Source organism: Paramormyrops kingsleyae, chromosome 2, assembly GCF_048594095.1.
Source record: "Paramormyrops kingsleyae isolate MSU_618 chromosome 2, PKINGS_0.4, whole genome shotgun sequence".
In the NCBI taxonomy this organism is placed as follows: domain Eukaryota; kingdom Metazoa; phylum Chordata; class Actinopteri; order Osteoglossiformes; family Mormyridae; genus Paramormyrops; species Paramormyrops kingsleyae.
The window spans coordinates 9,943,048-9,963,319 of NC_132798.1; the positions used below are offsets into that span (position 1 = coordinate 9,943,048).

Genomic DNA, 20,272 nt, shown 5'->3' on the forward strand with positions numbered 1-20,272 from the left:
GTGTGTGTGTGTGTGTGTAGGGTAAGATATGAAGCGTTGTGTGTGTGTGTAGGGTGACATATGAAGGGTGTGTGTGTGTGTGTAGGGTGAGATATGAAGGGTGTGTGTGTGTGTGTGTGTGTGTAGGGTGAGATATGAAGGGGGTGTGTGTGTGTGTGTGTGTGGAGGGTGACATATGAAGGGGGTGTGTGTGTGTGTGTAGGGTGAGATATGAAGGGTGTGTGTGTGTGTGTGTAGGGTGAGATATGAAGGGGGTGTGTGTGTGTGTGGAGGGTGAGATATGAAGGGGGTGTGTGTGTGTGTGGGTGACATATACAGTACATTGTGGACACCAAATGTCCCCACAATGTGATACTGACCTGTTATTTTGACATGTGGAGATCATTTTTTCTGTCCCCAAAAGGGGAAATTCAATTTTATACAAATCTGTGACTGCAATCAAAAAACTAAAAATGCCAAAAATCTTCTATATTGTTTGGTTACTTATGGTTAAGTTTAGGGCTGGGTTGGGGTTAAGGTTGTCATTGCCGGGAATTGGGAATTTGCTCACAGAAATGAATGGACAGTGCCCACAAAGATATAAGTACAGGTCTCTGCATGCGTGCGTGCATGTCTTCACGTGATATATCCATATCAGAGTAGCGGGGTGAGTGGTGATGGTAAATTATGATGAATCTGAAGAATTAGTCATGAATCTGACGATCTGGTAATAACTAACAAACACTGCCACCCACAACAAAAAAAGACACTTATTTTCCTCATCACTACATATTTAATCCCTCAACCGAACTGATACACTGCAGAGCAACAATGAACCAGGCCAGAAGCATGATTAAGTACACCAAATGAAGGTCCATATGGAATTTGCTTTGGTTCTGAATTTGACTCAATGGGTATTTATCAATGCCTACTGTTGTGTTCTCGTGACATCATCTTCCATCGCCAAAGTACACTTCCAATACTCAAGAACCGAAGTACAGAGGGTGGCAAAAAATCCCTGGATGTCGTTCTTGCCCCGCCCCAAATATCAAGGATGCAACAGTCGTATCCTCGCTAACGAGAACAATCCCATGATTCATGGCACCCCATTTCATTCTTGGGAGGCAAGTTAGCAAGAATGGTCTTGCCAAGAACACAAGTACATTCTTTGCAATCTTGGTATTGATAAACACCCCATATTTAACTGATAACTGTTGAAGACTTTTGTTATTTTATGCTTTTCTTTTATGATTCAGTTCCTTAAAGTTTGGTATTCAAGAAGAACTATTTTGAACAGAAAAAAAACATTTTTTCAAAATGTGGTCTCATAAGAAATTTAACACAATTCAAGTTACTTGGCACCTCCAGGTAAACAGGTTTACACCCTTTAGCCCCCCATGTATATTTATGACCATTAAAAACAAACATTTCTGAAGTCATAGAGCAGAGATCACATGATTCACAGGACTAGCATGACAGCCCAAACGGCACTGATCAGGTCTCCTGAGCTCTCAGCTTCTCCAGGCTGGAGTTCAGTTGCACAGGAACAAGTGCCTCATGTGTGGGAGCTAACCAGCAGCTAAGATGATCCATAGGGGTAACACCATCACAGACCCACCAAGGACAGCGGATTTATCAGGTTTTACTTGTCTAGACCATTAAAAAACAAGAACAGATTTTATCCTCATCTGTAACTCTCTCCATAAAAAAAAAACCCAAATAAATTAAACTCTAAGAGAGAGACCATTCCTGTCCAACTTTCCTTCATTTAAAGAAATACCCCAATGATGACTTGTTTGGAGAATAATTACGGCGTCAGTCACAACACAGTTATCAGCTCCTGCACAAGGCCGGACTGACAGCCTTATGTACCACACTGTTAATACACAGGAAATATGTTATGATGGCAGAATCAAATAAAGCCATCAAGCATCAGATAACATGGCCGCCACAAACCAAACTGGAAATGCACAGCTCAAACATCCCACTTGACATTGCACGCGAACGCAAATACAAGTAGTACAAATACATTACATTACACCGTGATGAGGAAGCTGTTCAGTATTAATGTTCCATTGATGACACTTAATTTTCATACTTTGCAGTACTGATCCTGTTACTGTCTTCATACAACCATAAAAATATCATCATATGCCAAAATTAAACTGACTGATGATGTGCCCCTTAAAAATTCACCTTTCAGAAACTTCACACTGCAGATACAGGCCTAAATAAAATGCATGCAAAGCGTTTCCCAGTGGCTTTAGTATCAAACTGTATAAAACTGCCAGCATCTGTGTCCGTGGCTCACAGGTCTTTGTTTTGACCCGTATGACGCGTTTGATCAGTATTCGCAGCCGTGTTAATAAGCAGCAGCTATCACACAGGCTGGATGAACACCGGCATATTTTATCTCTTTCAGAAATAATTATTTGCAGTTTCTAGTGACAGATTCTCCCATTGAGAACAGTAGATTACAACGAACACATGAGCGAACTCCGCTTTTAGAAAACATATTATCGCAAACACTTCAAAGAAGTTTGGTATAGAAATAATGATAATAGAATGCGTCTTAAACACTTAAAAGCATTGAGCGTTATACATACTGTAGCCATTTCTAAATGATAACGTATAAGTAAATAATGGGTTGGTATTTTGTATTACACGTCGTTATCTTGCGCTCTGCTATCAGATTCTGCTTGCTGGTATTAAAGGGAGACTGATAACATCCACAACCTTTAAAATACGCCATTGTCCGCATCACAATCAGAAACCCTACATCTAGTCACACATCCTACATCGCGTCGACCGCATTCACCATAAAACAATATCTCCTTGTCCGCAAGCGTAAGGTAAAGTGCAGCGCGAATATTTGGTGCTATAGCACTGCGCTAAATGCCGATAACAGGTATATGCGTGCATACGTGTTAAATATATAATAAACGATGTTTATTGGAACATCACTTTTGGAGCGCATGTTTCTGCACATGTGCGTTTGTGCACACAAGCCTATCAATGCATGGGATTCACTAACATTGCTGTAAACGCCACCCTACCTGCCCGCCTGGTCCAACACCATTAAAATCGGAGAAGGACAAAAAAGGCGCAACGTTGCGGAGGAGGAGAGGGGGACCGAAACTAGAAAGGAAAAGCATAGTTTTTTTTTTCTTTTAAAGAAAAACGCGCCTTGATAATATTTAGAAAGCTTGTCATCGCAGTTTACCTTAAACGTCTGTTATCATCTCCTCCGGCGACGCGGCGCACCGGCAGTTCGCTTTCCTACCTGCAGGCAATCTGACACAACCGTGAACTACTACGGAGGCAAGTGCTGGCCAGGAAAGGCTGGTCCGGGGCGCCTACAGCGCAAGCGTACTCTGCGGCCGCCATTCAACTGCATATACACTGTAGTGCAGTATTTGTCAAATAACACCGCTCCTGGTCCCCACGGACTGCCGCCGCGTCTGCGACACTGACAAAGTCACCCCCGGGCGATCGCTGTCAGACAAGGGCTGCTACAACGTAACAACCCATGTTGGTGTTTGTTACACACTGCAAAGCCGCAGCAATCGGGCGACAAGGTCCGTGTTTCGCACTAATTCATTGATCTATTCCCCACACGCCCTTAGCATACCAAGTTTCTGCAACTGCAGCTGACACAAATTGAAATGGATTTACTGTATAATTGCTCTGAAACCTGCCGTCGGTACACTGTGCACTATTTACTATTTGCAGCGAGTGAACTAGATTTTTTCCACTCGAATGACATCAAAATAACATTACCTAGCCCACTGCTTGCAATAATAGTCGCCTGAAAGGGTGGAGCATTTAATTCTGAACAATTAAAATTAAAAGATCTGTAGATTTACTATTTTAGCTGGAAGCGCACGCAAATGTTTCGATATAGCGCCGATCACTTTCATGTGCTGTGCCGAGTGGACAAATGTAAAAATAATTAAAGTGGGCGTTCGCGTTTTCCTACATAAACCTAACCAAATCAAGGCACTCTTCTTCAGCAAGCCAGGTGCACTAATGCAAGACTGAAAAGAGGGCTGATTTGGTGATGAATGTGCATCACCAATCGGGCCATTGCCCTTGCTGTAAATACTCTCTGACCGGCAATTCTCCAGCGTTAAGCTTCACGGTACAACGCCGGTAAGGCATCGCAGTTCCTATGTCCGCTTAGATACTGCTACTCATAGCCTATTTAATGAGCTACTATTTCGCATTCCCGGATAACTTGAACCCAAAAGTAAAAATCTCATCCTACCTGTGTGTCATCAGCAGCGGCTCTATGCCCCTATGGACCACAGGGATCGGAGCGACTCCACCATCTTCCCTGCCTTACACCCGGCAGCTGTTCGTGGGAGCGCAACCCCTCCCTCCGCACTGTGACATCATACCGGATTACTGACTATGCCAAATGCATCTTTAAAAGAGGGCTCATCTCCCAAGCCTCCCCATGTGTCTAAATGATCCATTAGCAGACAATGCTTTCTTTTTCTTTTTTTGCTTTAACACGCCTTTTCGATCTTAAGAGTGTTGTTTAAAGTCGTTTCTGAATAGGGACCCCAGGCCAGTGGGTTTTTACTATTGTGCACTGTTCCATTTGCAGTACAGATACAAGGAACTGAAAAAAGTACTGTTTATATATGATTTTCTAATTAATATTGCTGTTGACAAATATCTATTAGCCACGAGAATAAAGAGTACGATAACATTCAGTGGGGAACGATCCATGCAGGTTAATACCACACTTGGAAAGTACTTGCATGCAATAAGTATTTTGTGATTTCAGCAGTGATGTTCATGTCAAGTCACCTCTTGTAAACTGCAAACTCTGAGAAATAGTCTATATAAATGAGCAATGCAGAGGTTTTTGGGCAGCACAGACCTCAGTACTGTTTATATAAGGATTAGTGGAAACCTAATGTACTGTAGCGTCACCTCCAGGATTCAGAACTGAACTTTCCTGTTCACATACAGTCCCCCAGGTACAAAAACATACAGTTTGATGAACTGGTGTCTCTACATTGTCTTTAGCGAGGATGACTGTTCTGTAATGGAGGGGTCCTGCCCTCAGTGGCCCTTGTATCCGGGCCGACCCTAACCCCGCACTGGATAAGCGGTGAAGGAAGTTGGATGAATAGATTAAACTTCGATAAACAAGCTGATGCTAATGGCTCCGCTAACAGTCCATAGAGCAGGACATGAACGACTTGGGTGAACCAAAGTAGAAATACAAGCCTTCAAGTCGGCATGGTCAGTAATTCAGTTTATTGAGAGAATACAGTACATTGTGTAAGGTGAGTTTTTGTGCAACAGGCAAGAATAGATTCACTATATGTGCTTATTAAACAAATTCTCAAGTTGGAATATTCAAATGACGAAGAAATTCACAACTTTGGGGAAAGAAGACAAAGCGCATTTTAGAACTTTATTTTTTCACTTGGTAAGCAAGTTGTACATGAAAGACCTGCAAAGGTGAAAAAAGTGGTTTTAAAATGTATTAGTCTAAAATACAAAATTACAGATAAGACATTATGAATATGAACACCTTTCCTATCAGAAATTTATATTCGAGGGGGGCGGGGCTGGGGAATGACAATGGGGATTGGAATTCTACAAAAAGAAAATCTACCAAAGCTACATTTGCTTTTAAGATCACCAAACCTTCATTAAAGGAACATTTCTGCATAGATTTACAATTTATATTACTAAGGTATGCGTTATCACACCCTTAAAGTAGTAAAATGGATATGCTTGTGTTAGTTTCACAAATGAGATACAAGAAAGCATTTTTGATTAATAAAAGTGAATTGCAGAAAGAATTTGGTACTACAATATTTTGCTTGGTTTAATAGTTAAAACAAGAATTCTCCCAAAAACACAGTAAGGCAAATCCAATGATTGCCTTTTTAAATATACTTTAATTATATAGATATATATATATATATTTCTCTAAACAAAGCATATAACAGCTTAGTGTTTAGGTGGAAGCCCTCAAAAGATCACTAGCATCTGGGTAACCACTCACAGCACAGTGCACAACATTTAAACTAAGGCTGCATTTCAATCAAGTGTATTTCTAAACTAAGCCAATGTTTAAAGACATCTTTAAAAAATATAAATAAAAATACAAAAGGCCAATTAATAGCTACATATTGCCATGATGTAATGTTCCACATAAGCGCTCCTGTTTGTTTGTAACAGCTCCTGACAACATGGATGCAACACCTGCTGTCACTTAACCCAAGAAATATTTAAGCGCTTACACAGAGCATGGCTGCTCATTTACTAAATATATTCAAGACTATTCAGTTCTGTATAATAACCTTTATCCAAAGCAGCCACACGCTTTCACCAGTCATCTTTCTGTCACTCCCAGAAAGCACGGGAGATGCCCATTCTATCATCCACTCAGCTAACCCTGTTTACACCCTATTCACTTACTCCTCCCCCCCCCCATCAATGCCCTTCTTCACCAGTTAGAAATAGGCTAATTACATAAAAAAGGAATAATTGAGTGGAGTGAGGTATACGACTGAAAGACAGAAAATTAATCAGATGAGGGGTCTTGAAAATTTCCAGTACTAGTGATTCTCTGGGTCCCTAAGTTAAGTCACAGTTCGTAAGACAACGTTCAACAGGAGAAACAAGAGATGATCTTATTTTTAAAAATCGTTACAGAAAACAGGAAAAAAAATGTAATCCTTCCCTTTTGGAACATTAGCAAAATGTAACATACAGAACGTACAAGGAGGTTCAATGCACAGTACGTTTTATAATAGAAGGATACAGACATTTTATTGTATGATGGTTCAAGTTATAAGCACATAGTGTATACAATGTACAATGTCAATGTACAGTGTGTGTCAGTTACTGAGGAGAACATACAGTATATACCATGGTACTCTTTCAACTCCTTCATGTCGGTTTTGTGTTAAGGCCAATCTTCAACCATATGAGAATTGTTCCCAGACTGCCGTTTCGCCAACACTGAAATGTTTGTTTCTTTTTGTAGGTGTTCGTTAATACAGCACGGTTTTCACAAGTCCATACCATTCAGCATCAAATTATGACAGGTATGTGTGTTTTAGAAGAAAGAACTACCTAAACCTAACCTACATTAAACTGAACTGCAGCTCACCAACATTACTGGTACAGTCTTTGTACTGACCCACAGTGTCTAAATTCAACCAAATATAATTGTACCTGGGTTCATTTGTATACAAAGTGCACATGTACTCAAAATAGATACATATTTCATAGGCATTGAATTAAAAAGCATTGAAGCAACTACCACACAAACTACTACTAACAGAATTGTCAACCAGGGCTCCTGTTTGTAATGTTCACCTTCTCTACACATCATGGTCATTTGTAACAGAATAGAAAACGTTGACAGAATCACTCAAATGTACTCATTATGGTAACAGGTGAAACCCAGAAATATAAATAAAAATATTACCCCACCAGCTACATCACTCCTCTACTTGTTTTTCCATTTGTGTTGCAGTTTTTTGGAACCAAGTGATTTTTTTTTTTTTTTATAATCCACATTTAAATAATATTCCATTATTTTGTGTCTGGTCATTAGCAGACAAATACAAGATTGTGGGTTCGATCCCCAGGGCCGGCAAACAAAAACCGCTCTTCCTCTCATTTTGGTATTTCATTACAGCTGGGGTGGCAATTTCCAGAGAAATCACAATCCTAAGCCCACATGACCTGCCCCCACACATCTGTGCAATCTCCCAGAGATCACAATACTATAGAAATGGAGGGGAGAGTAAGTGACTTTGTGACTGTTTTAAGGGGTCACTTCACTATGATTTAGCAGTGATTCACGATGTGGTGCATTTTAGTGTTTAAGATTCAGAACTCAGTATGGCTAGTTGTGAGACAAACACTTCTTATCTGTGCAACCGGTGAGTTTAAATTCGTACACAAAGTAACTGGAAGAAAATCCAAGATGAAATGAGTGAGAGGGACTCACCACTTAAAGTTCACCTAGTCGACACACCACTCACTCCACACACACAGACCTGAGGTATTGCCAATACATTTCAGCAAAAGGAAAAAAAAAAAAAAGTTAGTTTTTGCAAAACTGTATAATTAGTATCACTAATAACATTACATCCATATTTGAAAACATAATCTTATGACAAGAACAAAACAGATGACCAATGAACAAATTAGTGTGTCCTTTCCCATTTGCCATACAGTCAATGTAAAAACGATACTGCATCAGCAGAGCCGAAGTGCTATGGAAGGAGCGTTTCCACTTTCGTTTTTCTCTTTGAAATCCGTTTATTCATGTTTGCTTTTATTTTCACAGAACCGCTCCTTGTGTCAGCAGCCACTAATGAAAAGTGCCACATGGAAGCACAAATTCAGCAATCAAATGAATACAAGGCAGGTAAAGTAACACACGACCAAAATTAAACTCTGTTAGCATAAACACAAATAAATACACTGGTTATAAGAAAACAAAACAACAGAACAGCAGTCGTAAGAACAATGTTAGCGTGGCGGCATGCTGCTTGATCAGATGCTTAAGACTTAAAATTCCCCTTCAGAATGAGAACCGGTGAACAAACTGTGGGAGGGGGTTTTGAAATGAGCAGGTGAGCAGTAATAGTTGTGCTTAAAGACCAGACTCTGTCATATCATATAGTTTCGTTACTGACAGCAATACACTGACCATAAGCATAATATTGGCTCTGGAGGAGTGTGCTTATGTTTGGTCATCTGCAGCTGAACATCTGACCACATTCAAAACGCAAACCAGACAAGTGCAACACATTCAAGCTAAATGCTGAAGCGGTCGCCTTTCTTTCTGTTCCATCTACTGGAAGACTGTCACTGTAGTTTTAACAGTACATCCATTAAAAAAGGCTTGTCCCATTTCCACAGGCCCCAGTAGTTACTGGACTGACCATTCATTAGATATATGTTGTAACAAAACATGACAGCTGCATCATAAATAAATTGTTCAACACTGTCAATAGCATTAATTTATATTAAGACATTTGTTTCATCAGGTATTCAGATGTCTACTGAAATGTTGATGAGATGTACTGTCTAATCAGGAGATAAGAAAGCGGATAAAGTCTGGAAGACCGAGTCACTTAAAAGGCAAAGGTTCACATGATATGTTACTTGAGAGAGAATGATGTACGACCGACTCAGCTGATGAGGCGAAACCTTGTTCAGGGACAGAGAGAGACCTGAGTTACTGAAGTACCTGATCTGAGTGACAAGTAGCATCAGACGAACCTTTAACTGAAAATCCAATTTTCATTATGAAGGGGAAACGAGGCCTGAATGGCCAGCCTCATGGCGGCAGTGTGGGTGATACTGACATGACCTATCGGGTTTCAGAGTTGAGATGTCACAAGTCACTGACCTATCACAGAGTCCAGCCACTTCCTGTAGGCAGCGGCAAAGCGGCCCTGCTCAGGGCTCCGGCAACCGCTGAGGATTTTGGTGACAAAGCTGTGTTCAGAAGGCAGCCCAGGACGGAGCTGCAGGGGTCCCCGTTTCAGACGCTTGCTGTCTTGGGTGTAGCTCGTCTGCTTGCTTTCTTCCAGTGCCAAGTCTACATCCATGGCCTGGACGTTCCTACCTGCACTGGCTCCCAGGGAACCGCTTAGCGTTTCGTCAGTGTGGTTGAGGAGAGATGGCTGCCGTCCGACATCCTGGGACTGCTCTTTCCTCCAGTGATACCAGAGGAAGAAGACGTGTCGCCTGACAGAGATAAGTGTTATAGTTACACACACGCTCATCTGTAGCCGGAGTATAGTTTGCAGTACAGGTAGTAGTCAAGGGAAAACAAACAGCTGCAGTTCCTACTCCAAACAGAGCCAGCCTTGACCCTAACAGATAACCTAGAGGGGGGGCAAGGTTTAAAATGGGAGGACCGACAGAGACCTGTGAAGAAATCCGATGTGATAACACAAGCCTTTTTCCATGTTAGGTGAGACACATTTGACATTGATCAAACTGGGACTCGCCTGTGACACCAAAGCGTTTCGTGACCCGGGTAGGTCTCAATCAGGTCAGTGCACAGCTCCAGCTCCTTGCCAAAGAGCTCGGGGACGCTGGCTGTCCGGGATTCCTCGGCGGCCGCGGGGCCCACCCCGTCGCCATTGGGCCAGTGGCTGCGGTGCAGGTCCTGCGATGGCCCACAGGAGGCGTCCGCGGCTCGGCTCAGTTCCGCCACTAGCGCCTTCATCAGGAACTGACGGTAGTGGAAGCCACTGTGGTCCGATACATGCGTGGAAACCCAGAGCTTCATTGAAGACAGTTCATCATAAAGAATCTGTACAGAAAAAGAAAGCAAAATGGATACAGGATCAGCCACTAAAATATCACTCATTCTCCAGGTGTTAAGATTCACTGTCACAAAATGCTCCATTAACTATTTATCCAGTACATTCTAGTCCATTTATCCAGTACATTCTAGTCCATCACAGGAAGAAAACGTAAACCTTATACACACAAAATTAGGGCAGGATTCCAACACTTAACCTTGGAGGTAACAAGACCAGCCATTAAGCCACTGCTTTCTCAAACACAAGTTAACGCGAAATGATTCACTAGAGATGGTACAATCGCTTATAGCTCTATGTGTATTTTCTGATTTAATGTGTGTGGCCCATTTTCATCACTCAATACGCTAAGCATGCCTTTGCACTTAAACAGAATATGCTAAAGCTATTCAGACACCTGGAATAATATGTGAAAGCAATTCTTTCCTACAATAAAACTTAAAACAAAATTTGATGAGTCGAATGAAAAGGAAAATTGCTATGCTTGAAAATGCTGACCAATGTTTTGAAAAGGGTAAAAATTTGCATAAAGCTCCACAGATTTACATGTCCCTCTAAGTAGAAAGTAACGAACAGCCCCGTTCTTCGATGAAGGTTGGGGGGGGGGGCGCGATCACTTGCCCAACAGGGCAGTAGAAGGCACGAACACGGTAACTGAAGCACAGACGTGTGACTGAATTTACCAGCAGGATTACCACAAATAAAACTGCTGTTGTACCTTTAAACATTTTAACTTTGCTAGCTGGATACTCAGGTGTATGAACGTGAAAAGGCATAGCTTTGTTTACATAAGTGAGTAGTAAAAATAAGAATAGACTCACATACTCAACGACTGGGCAAGTATGCACCAATGGGGTCCCATAAAACCTCATAAAACTTCGATAACACATTTAAGTGCATCTCCCATTGGGATTAATAGGATTAAATAGCTGGGATTAATGGGATTAAATAGCTGGGATTAATGGGATTAACACGTGGGCCGGCGAGGTGCAGTCACCTTCAGGTTGCCCTTGGCCAGGTTCTGCAGCACCCAGATGCGGTGGGACCAGGCATTGTAGTTGCTGGGGTATCGGCCGGCAGCCTCAGCGCACACCTTCATCTCGTCCCGCAGCACCCGCCGGAGGCGCTCGTTGGGGGGCGAGCCCTGTGCCCCCCCAAGCTCCACCTCGCCGGGCTCCTTCTGCTCCGCGGCGCGCGGGCGGCACTGCCGCAGGACCTGCTGCAGCACCCAGCGCCTGGGGGGGGGGCGAAAGGGGGAGCTCAGTACAACACATTTACATTCACTTAACGGCGATATTCCAATGAGGGGCAGCCAGCATCTCTGGAGCTAACCGGGGTTAAGGGCCTTACTCAAGGGCTCAGCGGTGACACCATCACTCTGCTGGCCACTGGGCCAGAAGCCACAGCCTTCCACACGGGCAGAAATCCTACTGGATAAGCGGTCCATAGTCACTTAATTGTGCGAGGAATTCTCCTTTGAAAATCGACCCACATCACTAACTTTCACATGGAAGGACAGTAACGGTCAAGATAAAGGGTCAACTAGCTTTTTAACGAGACCATAAAAAATACCAAATCACACAAGCAATAATGAAAAACGGAGATAATAAAACCCTCAAGCTGTAAAAGGGAACACAGTGGTCCTCAACAATCTTCAGTGGGGCAATGCCAGTGAACATCATTACTGTATCCCACTGCCGGTTCATCTGAATTAACCAAATGCCAGTGAAGTGTTAACTAGGGAAATTAGATATGTTTGTGGTGGAGTCACAGAAGAAATGCCCAGAGCAGCGTCACTAAAACCGACAGGGACAACTGGATAACACTAATACTGTCAAATGAAGTTAGAAGTTGTCACAAGCAACCTGACAGCAGAACAAATCACACATGACGTAAAGGTCACAACTAGGGTCTAAGGTTAAATGACAATGTAAAGACACTTCACTGAGGCTTTTTCCAAGAAGCATTTCAATACTGGAAGGATTTAAAATGGCATCACAAGTTCACAGCAAATATAGCTAATAGAAATTATAACGCCTGTCTGATTAAAACAAATCCTGTTATTGTCAGAGGGTGTATAATGTTATTACTACAATTGAAATGCCAAGGAAACTTTATGCCCAGGTCTGTAGGTGTGATTTTCATGTACACAGGCAGGTTTTGAGTGGGTACATTAACAGATTACATTGTACAGCTGACACACTGCATTTAACAGTTGTAATGACACCTGGTGGTAATGTTTTAAGGAGGGGGGGAAAAAAAGCATAAAAAAACATTTCTGAAAGGCAATAAATCAGAGTAAATGCAGAGTAGTTAATGTTAGCCACAATATCTGCAGCAGAGTTTCTGCAAGCACTTCTCTTAGGGTGCTAACCTGTTGAAATCCAAAAACTCGGGGTGGGGAAAAAATATCAATTTCATGATTATTCGCGCTCCTGGTTTTAACGAATTGATGTCAATTTGCAAAATCCCAAGATCAATCTAGTCAATTTATGCGTTTTCCCTGTGACTTGGGGGGGAAAAAAAAACAAAAAACACTGAATTTTACTTGTATATTATATATGTGTGGCTATGTTCTCTCTCACCTATAGGAGGGTTGCAGCAGTATTTCTCAATCACCTTGTGTAGCCATCTTGGTGCATTCTCAGTCATGATAATTGAGTACTCCGAGCACGTGAATGCAAGCAAGTTAAGTATAGCATTATTCTCATACCAGTCATATTCAGTACACTGCTTATGGTGACATGAAATAACCTTATAGAGGAGCAAAATAAATAAAAAGAAATAAGCAAACGATTTGCTGTCATTTGAGAATATTGTTAATTATCTGTTTTTTTTTTTCCCCAAAAGTTGTAGGCAACACTGAAGCAAAAGAAAGCTACTAAAAGCATGTAGGTATAATTTATTTATTTCTGGCTGGACAAAAGAACTGCAGATGGAAAAGGGGACGAAATTTTTTGGTGTATTCATGAATAAGTACAAGAATAGATTTCATGCTTATTATATATTGTTTTTTGTCATCTTATTTTCATCATGTAGCAGTAACAAATAATTATGTTGTTTTGCAATGTTAACACTATTGTGCTGTGTTGGTTGACGTTTGTATAACAAATCTGGTTTGATCACACTTCAGTGAATGCTTAGACTGAAGAGCCCAAATGGAATCCAATCAGGCATTTGTGAATCGGAACCGAATCGGGTTGAATCTACTCGTTAACTTGAATCCAATTGGGGTATCGGTCCCCTATTAAAAACCATGTCCCAGCCAAAAAGAAGTGGTACAATCAGATAAGGGACACCAGACTATTCTGGTGAAAATTCAGTAACACCATAGTCAGCTTGCGGTGGAGCACCTGTGGATCCAGGTTTCTGGGCTCTTGGGGAACTTGGTGAGGACCAGCTTGCCCAGGTACAGATCTCTCTCAGGATTCAGCACCCCACACTGTGCCAGTTCCTTCCTAGACAGAGAGAGCCCCCTTTTGTAAAGGATCATCACACTTAGGGACAAACAGACATCATGCAGCAGCCACTATATCTGAGGGTGAGTGACAACTCAAAACTGAGAAACGTTCCAAGCTAAAAGAGTGAATGAATATCAGCAAATGTACTTCGGACCAGGTAGAGAAAGCTGTGGAACTTCAGCAACAATAATCTTGGATACCACATGGTCCGGCACACCATTTATAAAATGACCATCTGTAAAAACATACATATATATATAAAAAATATTATATTTATCTATATCTCTATATATCTATATATATATATATATATCTATATCTATAAATATCTATATCTATCTATAAATATCTATATCTATTTATCTCTCTATCTATATATACACACACACACACACACACACACACACACACACACACACACACACACACACACACACACACACACATATATACACACACACTCAAATAAATGTAAAATCCCCTTTAATGCAATTCGTAATTGTGCTCATTATGCTAATCATGAACCTCAGACTATTCTTTTATTCCTTATACCCATCAATGATCTAATTAGGAATCAATATGGATAAAATCTGAAATCCGCTACTAATGCTGAGCAAGGAGGTAAAAATACGGTGACTGCTTGGATTAGCACAGTAGACATTTCAGTCTGGTATCGCAGTGACTTGTGGACTTGTGCAATACTGAGGCAGCAGCACGCAGAAAACTCAAAAACAACTGCAAGTAATGGTGATATTCATGATGACGTATTTTATGCCTCTTTTGGGAAAAGAAGAAGGGAAAAAAAAAAGTACTTCCCTAATAAATGATCCAGGCCATGGTAATGACTCTTATTTAAATCAGCATGTTGGCAGATAAGGCTGTCCTATAACTAACCCAGAGAATTAGAAATGACGACTATAAAGGAGAATTACAACCCATTAACGTATCAGACAGGACATTACGGCAGCAAATGTACAGTCTATGAATAGGTCCTAATGAGTAGCTACTGGGCGCCGAGCTGTGCAGTTAGCGACTTCCAAAGGAGACTTACTATAACGTGTAACTGAAACTACTTCAAAGTTCTAGCAAGAAGATGCTTAATCTCTCTCATTGTGGGTTTTATCAGTTCATAGTTCCCACCTTTTCTGAAAGGCACAAAGAAAGAGTCCCCATTAGAAAGGGACAATAGCTATCACTGCTGCTTCTGTTTGGTCAACGTGGCATGTCTGTCATAAAGAAGATGACTTCAAATAAATTAGGAATAAGTCAATAAGTCATAAGTGTGCCTAGAATCAGGTCATTTAGTTATAAAACACTATTGTAGTCTTTGAAGAGCATTTTTATTGTCTATGAAAGAAAAATGAGTGATTTTACCATAACACATTACTATTACGGTTTTAATCATTTGTGAAAACAAACAAAAAAGGGTAGGGAAAATAATTAACTGAACTCATTAGTCCCAATTAAATCCGTTACAAACTGTATTCATTTAGCATAAAACAATCATGGTAAGTTCAATAGAAATCAACGCTGCGGTTTATGGGGAAAAAAAAAAACCTTCACCTCAACTACAACTAGCATGCAGAATCCTAATCCTCTTTAAGCCTTCATGCCTATCCAGCTGTGCTCAGAAGAGAGGAAGCCATCAAGTCACCAGACAGATTCCAAACTGCAGCCAACAAAATGCTGTTATCACAGGAATGAAAAGGGTGACAAAGCCAGTGCTTATCTTCCACAGCTGCCAAACGACTATGAAACAGCCAACACCATGGTCAAGGAAATATAGATTCGTCATTTTTCACATACATGTACGTAGATAGTTAATTTCTTCTACTTTGTCTCCATTCTATTTGTAGGAACACTTCAGGGTTTATTGGAAGCCACACTTCAATTTTTTAAATTTGATTCTGCCAACTGAAATCAGCACCTCCTAGAAGCTGATCTTTTGACAAACACTACTTTGACAAAAGGACAAATCACTTTTGTTTTTAGAGGCTTGGTTCTTTTTTTCTTTTCTTTTTTTTTTTTTTTTAAGATGCTTACGTAATCCAGTTTACAAAAATGTTCATGAAATTCAAAAAAAAGACGCGGAGTTCTAGGTTGAAGTGAACAGAGGGTGCCACATCAAAATCTCAATTCATCTGGCACTTTGAAGGCACAAAAAAATGAAGAAAATTAAATAAAACGGAAAAATATTGTTGTGCCCGCAGAGCTGTCACTGTCAAAACAATAACATTTATATAACCATAACGTTGAAAACATAACACTGTAATCAAACCCTACTGGACTGCCTTAAGCAAGCGAGTAATCTCTTTACTCTGTCAAGTGGCCATGATGTGTGCAAGCTTCAGTAACAGTGACTGAGGATTGACTTGCAGTCTCATTGCAGGGGCTTCCTTTGGATATAACCCCTTACCAGGCGATGACCCAAGAAAGCAGGACACAGTGTCTTGACTGAGGGCAGTTCCAGACACCCCGGGGCCACAAAGGCCTCTTTGATGAGCCGAACACAGCGGTTTCTTTTTCCATCGCCAAATTCAACAGGGCTCTTACTCGACTTAAATTACTTCCACACTCTGATGTTCAGCATGTTCTGCTTAAGAGCATAACAAACAGTCACAGGTTATCAATTAATATAAACTGTGTCCACAACATGATAAACTGTACCGTAGAAGTATCATCATATACATATTTATTATAATTGCCTCCTTCTTGGTTTGGCAAGCCTATTTTATTTGCACACTTTTCCCAATGCAATGAGCATAATTTCACATCAGAAAATAAAAACGAAACATTTTCTAAACACCAGCCTAGCCTTAATGTGCAGCTAAACTAAAACGTGCTCTTACATTCTACTGACAGTCCTGAACAGCCAAGGGTGGGAGTACTAAAAATTGTATAAAGGATATTTTTTCATTAAACTGAGCCGTCTTGCATTGGCTGTCACTCTACAGGAACAATAAGATAGCTCATTTGGCTAAAAATAAAAATGGAGAAACCCTGAAATTAAATGAAGAAAGGGAGAGTTCAATCTGACTACTAAACCTCTTATGTATTCCTCACAGACATTTTCTGAGTAGCGGCCTGGTGCAATTACCGAGATATATTAGTTGGCTTTAATATTACAGTTATCTTCTAAAATACTACATAAAACAAAATGAGGTTTTTAAATGCAAGATAATTTCCTTGTTCTCAGCTATAATAACCGACCGGTGCACAGCAGAGACAGTAAAAACTCATACCTGACATTCCACGCAGTAGTGAAATCTGGATTCAACAGCAGCAGCGTGCAGGTGATGTCTATCAGTGCTGGAAGACATTTAATTCAAAGGCACATGAGACCACAACAGTGAATGTGTTCCAGGTGAAAATGAGCGGACAATATATTTATTTATTTTTTATTTTGCATGCAAGACTTTTTGACACAAAAAGAAACACTTGTGTAATGATTCATTTGGGAAGGACATGATCTTGTTAAATGGAACAAAAAGTACAGAGAGTTCTGCATGTACATTTCTGTAAAAACTCAGCTTAGATGGGTTTGCGAACATGCAAAAGTAGGTCATAAGCCACAATTAATTATCAGATTAAAAGAGGGTGTTTTATCACTTTTAAAATGGCGCTACACACATTGACAATCCACCTTGTGATTCCAGTCTCAATGTCCCTTTTGACCAAAATAAAACAATCTGCCTAATATTCCCAAAGCTCTTTGGCAAACAAAAACCTTTGTGATGTGACCATTACTGCACATAAACATGGCCTTGCTTTCAATTCTGTAATTACACAGTTTATTGGTATTGGGAAAAGTAACTATGTGAAAATTACATTTGTTATTAAAAACATTCACGTATATCATTAGAATTTAGTGATCAGTGGTCATTGTCAACAAACCACAGCACACAGTGCGCAACAATGAAATGTGTCCTCTGCATTTGACCCATATGTGACTTTCGTGACATAGCAGGGGGCAGCTAATTCAGCACCCAGGGAGCAGTGCTTGGGGGCGGTACCTTGCTCATGGTACCTCAGTGGTGCCTTGCTGGTCGGGGATTCGAACCTGCAATCTTTCAATTACAAGTGCGCTTCCCTAACCATCAAGCCACCACTGCCCATCATAGATATGAATATACTGCCTGCCTGCAGTAATAATGTAAAAGTAAAAAAAGAAAGAAAAAAAAGTTGGGTTACTTAGTCAACTGAAAAGCCACTATGATACTGAAAAAAAATGTTCAGCTGATTTCACAGGGAGAGTCTAAGGTATAAAATTACCTGCTACCTTTAAGGTCAGCATAAAGGAATGAAGATATAAGCCTCAGGAACAACTAAAAAGAAAAGCAGAGACTGAAAAGGTGGAACTATATTCCATCATGAAAATAGGACCACCAGTTCCTCAGTTCTGCCAGCCAAATACAGCACGTGTTATTTATTTCTTTGTTTGTTGATGGACTTCTGTATTCTGGTACTCTGTCCCTGGTGCTTGTACACAAGAGAGAGAAAGGTACCCCATGCTTCTCCCAACCGCTAGAATCAATAAATATTACTCTGCACTGAAAAGGAAGACAAAAAAGAAAAAACTACCAGCGTATTTACATGCAAATAGGGTCAAATATGCAATCTACCTACCTTCATTTACAGTATAAATAATTCTTAGAAAATTCAAAATCTCCTTGCAGATGAAATCCATTTGTTTTTTGCTACATAAATGTATATGAACAATGACGTTGGTTCAAAAAGTCATTTCATTTTTCTTTAGAGGTAGATAGAACAGCCAGAATTAATTTTTATTATAGTGTTGAGGAAAAAAAATATGCCGACTAAAGGCTAAGCTTTAACGTGAAACCCCAGGCAGAGTGAAATTCGTCATATTCAGATCAGTAATTCACTATCTTATCTTCCTTGACCTACTGCCATTTCCAACAGAAACACAGAGGACAAGAAATATATATATATATAAAATAATAAATAGCTGAGAGGTGCAGACTCTTACCCTCCCTGTCCAGCCATTGTTTACGCTGCCGGTACAACAAAAGTTTGTTGTGCACAAAAGGTAGAAGGAACTTGACACACCAACTCTCCATGCCCAGCTTGTTCTCCACCAGGACGATGGGGCTTCGGTTATATCTGGCTTCCGGACATGGTATCAGACCTATTTCATCACTGCAAGGACAACCCGAGTGAACAACAAAAGCGATTGTAATATAACAAAAAAAAAACATCTACAACAGCAAGACAACAGATTACAGGTAGCTAAAAACCACTGTCCTCACAAAATATGGAAACCAAAACGTTTTTTTTCTAAGGAGAAACACGCAAATTACAAAAAGTCACAGCAGTGTTACACGTAACTATATAACGGCAATGATATGGAAAGGCAACATATACTGCCTTTACTAAAAAGAAAAAACAATTCTATTTTTTAGTCCATAGCAAAGGGAAATGGCAGAACTAAAAACAAGATAAAAGTTTTAAATAATTTGTAAACATAGTAACAACATGATGTTTTTCAACTAAGCTTACAATGATTCGAAGCAGGTCATTAAACAGAAAGATAATTAATTCTGTACATCTGTTCACCTATACCTAAGAGATGCATCCACACCTAACTTAAAGATGACAAAACAGCATTTTTTATTTTAATTCTTCACAGTCTTCACAGTAAACTACAAACTGTATCGACTAATGCTAAATACATAGTTTCAGATTACATGCGGTACGTCAATACGCGCTGGCCCACATCGACTACACAACTGAAATGTCTTTTTAAAATCTGATAAAAGCCTAAAATAAATGTGTAGCTAATTTGCTGTTCATTGAGCAAAGTATTCGGCTAACAAACGTCGTCCTCAAAATTTAGAAAGACAAAGTTAAAACTCTTCTCGGCCAAAACAGTAATGTAATAAATAAATAAAATGGATAACCGCAAGCTACACTTCAACTGTATACACAAGTAACAAAGTGAGATCCCGCCCGGTTTCCATACTGGAACTTGTATGATTATACAGATGCACCCAGTGTCACCAACTAGCCAGTTAGCTTCCTAGCTAGATACAGTTACCACTTAGCACTCCTATAAGTAACTTGCAAGGAAGCCCCTTAGTACTTTTCTACGGAATCCTTCAAAAAAAAAAAAATTACCATTGGCACATCCGTGACATGTGAATCTATCAGCACATCATTAACATTTGGCTTTTCAGCTAGCCGGTTAGCTAAACGACCGACACTGGTATAACTAACAAATGCTAGGCAGCGATAAAGCCCCCGCGCACCATAGTGGCAATTACACGTCTCACGCTGACTCGACTTCTCCTGTTCAGAAACACACTTACATATTGGGGTTCTTCTTAAAGGCGTTGTTGATATCTTTCACAACTCTCTGGACCAAGACATCCACCTCTTCCTCCGACTCTGCCATTTTTCATGGGGCGGGTGATGTCAACAAGACGCCAGAACTACTTCCGGGTCAAAGAGCGTGTACGATAAACCGTCCGGGAGGGT

At 40.5% G+C, this 20,272-nt stretch overlaps 2 protein-coding genes across 6 annotated transcripts in view; both read right to left on the reverse strand.

Annotated features, from left to right (window-relative positions):
• The window catches only part of apba1a (amyloid beta (A4) precursor protein-binding, family A, member 1a), a 58,944-nt gene extending 54,571 nt beyond the window's left edge, over nucleotides 1–4,373 (reverse strand). For 3 of the 5 annotated variants that reach the window (XM_072705203.1, XM_023803364.2, XM_023803363.2), the window contains exon 1: nucleotides 4,247–4,373. The gene's annotated coding sequence lies outside the window, so the exon portion shown is untranslated. Of the gene's footprint in view, nucleotides 1–3,202; nucleotides 3,770–4,246 lie in introns of those variants that run through there. The other 2 variants (XM_072705210.1, XM_072705200.1) reach the window with 2 other exon arrangements.
• An 861-nt stretch (nucleotides 4,374–5,234) lies between these two features.
• ptar1 (protein prenyltransferase alpha subunit repeat containing 1) lies at nucleotides 5,235–20,272 on the reverse strand. The gene is made up of 8 exons (XM_023803253.2): nucleotides 20,104–20,272; nucleotides 18,765–18,934; nucleotides 17,017–17,083; nucleotides 13,667–13,771; nucleotides 11,311–11,548; nucleotides 9,996–10,303; nucleotides 9,389–9,729; nucleotides 5,235–8,341 (listed from the first exon to the last, which is right to left on the reverse strand). The coding sequence occupies exons 1-8, from the start codon at nucleotides 20,187–20,189 to the stop codon at nucleotides 8,244–8,246; spliced, it is 1,413 nt and encodes a 470-aa protein (XP_023659021.2). The 5' UTR covers nucleotides 20,190–20,272; the 3' UTR covers nucleotides 5,235–8,243.